Genomic DNA, 3551 nt, shown 5'->3' with positions numbered 1-3551 from the left:
GAAATTACTCAAACTTGCACGACCTAATACCAATAATGTAAATGGTCGTGATAAACGTTGCCAATGCAAAAAAGATGGTGATGTCTTGAAGAAAACTATTCAACATCAACGATCTCAAATATCGTTATTGAATGAATTACTCACCAATCTAGACCGGCCATCGTATAACAACAAGCTACAATTATTACCTTGCAAGCCTATTAAAATTGATTTAACATGGAAATCGGATGCAACCAAAGTATTACGCGACTGCAATTTACAACGATGTTTCCATTATGATCGTTGCCCGTTGACAAAAATATTCAATGCTTATATTTATCCATCTCGTTATCATGTTAATTCAGTTCTAGCCAACCAAAGTTTTCAATCCATTCCTTTCCTGACGCGTAATGCAACTGCTGCCTGCGTATACGTTGTTATTGTTAACTCGACAGCTGCGACTCGTCGTGATTTAGAAGGTTATTTACACTCATTGCCTTATTGGCATCGATATGGGAGAAATCACTTACTAGTCGATATCGGGTGGACTATACAAAAATTACTATCAATAAACACTGGATATGCTATGCTAGCCGGGTCAAATTTTGCCAACTTTGTACCTAGAATGAATTTCGATATCATAATCCCTCCCATGCAACTCTTTCCACAATATCATGGCAAATTGATCGATTCAGGACCACGTCGTCCATTTACCATCAGTAAACAACGGCAGTATTTATTACATTTTCGAGGACAGATCATTGCTAATAATTCAATTAATCTACTTTTGCGATCTCAATTAAGTAATATATCCAATATTGCTAAAGTGATGGGTAATAAAGTGGATATTCAGACCCAATGTAAAAAAGTGAACAAATTATATTATCATAAATTTGAATGGAGTTTATGCTCTGGTAATGTTGATAAGCAATTAAGAGAGTCTACCTTTAGCCTAATTATACTACATAATGGTCCTTGCATTAGTACCCTAACTCGTTTAATGCATGCGCTAGCGTCGGGCACTATTCCAATTTTTATTACCGATCACTCAATTAAGATGACACTAGTTCAAATGTTACCCTTTGCTGAATACATCGACTGGAATTTAGCGGGGATAATGCTACCTTTAACTCGGCTTCCAGAAATGACTGCAGTATTAATGGCCATTTCCAACTCGGACATCCTAAAAAAACGATCACATTGTCAATTTATTTATCATACGTATTTCAGTAACAGTGAGAATGTTTTACATGCAACTCTAGCATTGTTGCGGACAAGATTGCATCTACCTGCCTATCCTGTTGATACATTTATCCAAGACCAATTCTCTAATAGTAAATATTCTTTAAACAATGTGATCAATATCGACAAGTCTATGCCATCAATTCCTTCAACTAGTTATACGAGAAATTATTCTACTAACTTTTATAACGCATGGAATAAAGCTCCTGGGCCTTATTGGCTTTACCCTTTCACAGCTGATAATAGCTTTCTACCGACCGACTCGCAATTTAACGGATTTGGGAAAGGCTTTCAACCCATCAATAATGGTGGAACCGCAACTGGAAAAATGTTTAGTAAGCACTTGGGAGGAAATTACCCATTAGAGCAATTTACAATTATTATATTAACTCATAATCGACCCAATATTTTACGCCAACGTTTGATCAATTTGAGCCGTTTACTGTATCTTAACAAGATTATTGTAGTGTGGAATGAATACAATAAATATGCCAAGCATTTTCAGTGGCCTCATTCAGATATACCTATCTACGTAAGTAAATAAAATTACGTGTTAGCGTTATGCGAATAATAGTAGACGTCATACGATTTACCAACTTATGTATACGTATTTTTGCAGCATGTATACTAGTCTTTTATTAGTCTATGATGCTACCATGTTATAGTATATGCTTCTGTAGTATACGTACTTGCTTTTGGACGTAAATTGTATAGCCCATAGCATTTATCTCAAAGCTATGCTTAATACCTGTATCGTTAAAGTAAACTATATGACTTACTTACTATTGGTATGATTTGTTCTTGCTGCAATTACCTTCCTAATTTAGGTCTTCAAATCCAAGAGAAATAGCTTAAATGATCGATTTTTTCCATTTAATGCTGTTGAAACGGAAGCTGTCCTGTCACTAGATGATGATGTCGATCTCAATGCAGATGAAATTGACTTTGCATTTCGGTTAGAATTGTAGACGAATAAGATATTAAAATAAGAATTGTATTCCCTTTGATAATTGTAATACATGAGAAAGGTGTCCAAACTACTGTATTTCCTTACTAATTGTATTTATTTACGATTTTAGTAGAGTTTTTACTATCTCTAATAAACTGTTTCTATTTGAAAGTGTATGGCGAGAGTCAAGAGATAGAATTGTCGGCTTTCCGGCTAGACATCACACCTGGAGTAAGCTAACTAATAGATGGTCTTATGATTCTAATAAAACTTGCCAATTATCTATGGTGTTGACTGGTGCTGCCTTTATACATAAGGTTAGAGGACATAAACAAATTTATAAACAAACTAGTTAATCTCAATCTTCTCTTACCTATACTTCCTGTACAATGTTTGTAAAAATGGAAAATATAATTTCTATGAAACTAGTATTACCTGTTCCTGTATACGTTCACAATGCCAGAAGGTATTCGAAGGAGAGTAGATGAAATTATGAATTGTGAAGACATAGCTATGAATTTTTTAATTTCTCACATCACGGGCAAACCTCCAATTAAGGTAACATAACGCAATGATGCGTATACTAGACGCAGATCAATTTGATTGGTATAGAGGTATTTGGAATAGTATTCTTTCCCGATATAGTGTGCCGAGTATTTTATTTAGAGAAGAAATATACCGTTTTGATGAGAATCATAGAAAGCTTCTGGAGTGATTCTACTCGAGATTATATTGATCATTTTTATTTTGCATCAATAGGTAACTTCTCGTTGGAATTTTAACTGCCCAACTTGTGAAACCACCTTGACCCGAGATGTCAATCATTTTAAGAAACGAAACTCTTGTGTAAACTATTTCGCACAAATTTACGGTTATATGCCTCTGATATTTTCGCAATTTCGAGTTGATTCTATTTTATATAGAACTCGAGTTCCTAATGGTGAACAAAAATGTTATGAATCCCAGTTATGATTTACCGATCTAGTAGTATAATAATGTAATTAATTTCCTTTGATCAATGATGCCTTGATAAACAATCAAATGAAAAATTCGATGAATTTGAACTTAAATGATCTTAAAACAAAGGCTATGAAATTTTGTCTTTCCTCTGTCTCAATTTAATTGCTATTTATCACTTCTGTTATGCATCCTATACCTAATATTCACGCAATACGTGTGGTTAAAATTATTCTTGTTGCGTAACTGTTTAAGTATACGCGTAAGAAATTTATATTTCATATTCATCATTGCGTGTGTTACAATAATTTCAGAAATTATTGAAGGTATGTATGTATACTATTGTACAGTGTATGCTTATGTGATGATTATAGTAAATCATTGTCAATATCACAATTTTCCTATTGGATGTAGTACTTGGTAA

The 3551-nt window shown here is 33.8% G+C and overlaps 1 protein-coding gene across 1 annotated transcript; it reads left to right on the top strand.

Moving 5' to 3' along the window:
- Positions 1–1123: 1123 nt before the first annotated feature.
- On the top strand, positions 1124–3142 carry TRIADDRAFT_50846 (uncharacterized protein; the record flags this gene model as incomplete). Its single annotated transcript, XM_002116270.1, has 6 exons — positions 1124–1222; positions 1589–1753; positions 2049–2176; positions 2343–2487; positions 2600–2728; positions 2930–3142. 6 exons carry the CDS (start codon positions 1124–1126, stop codon positions 3140–3142), a joined length of 879 nt encoding a protein of 292 aa, XP_002116306.1.
- Between the last annotated feature and the right edge of the window lie 409 nt (positions 3143–3551).

The sequence above is a fragment of the Trichoplax adhaerens genome, genomic scaffold, assembly GCF_000150275.1.
Source record: "Trichoplax adhaerens TRIADscaffold_14 genomic scaffold, whole genome shotgun sequence".
NCBI classification, from domain to species: Eukaryota; Metazoa; Placozoa; class Uniplacotomia; order Trichoplacea; family Trichoplacidae; genus Trichoplax; species Trichoplax adhaerens.
This window is presented reverse-complemented; position numbering and strand designations above follow the sequence as displayed.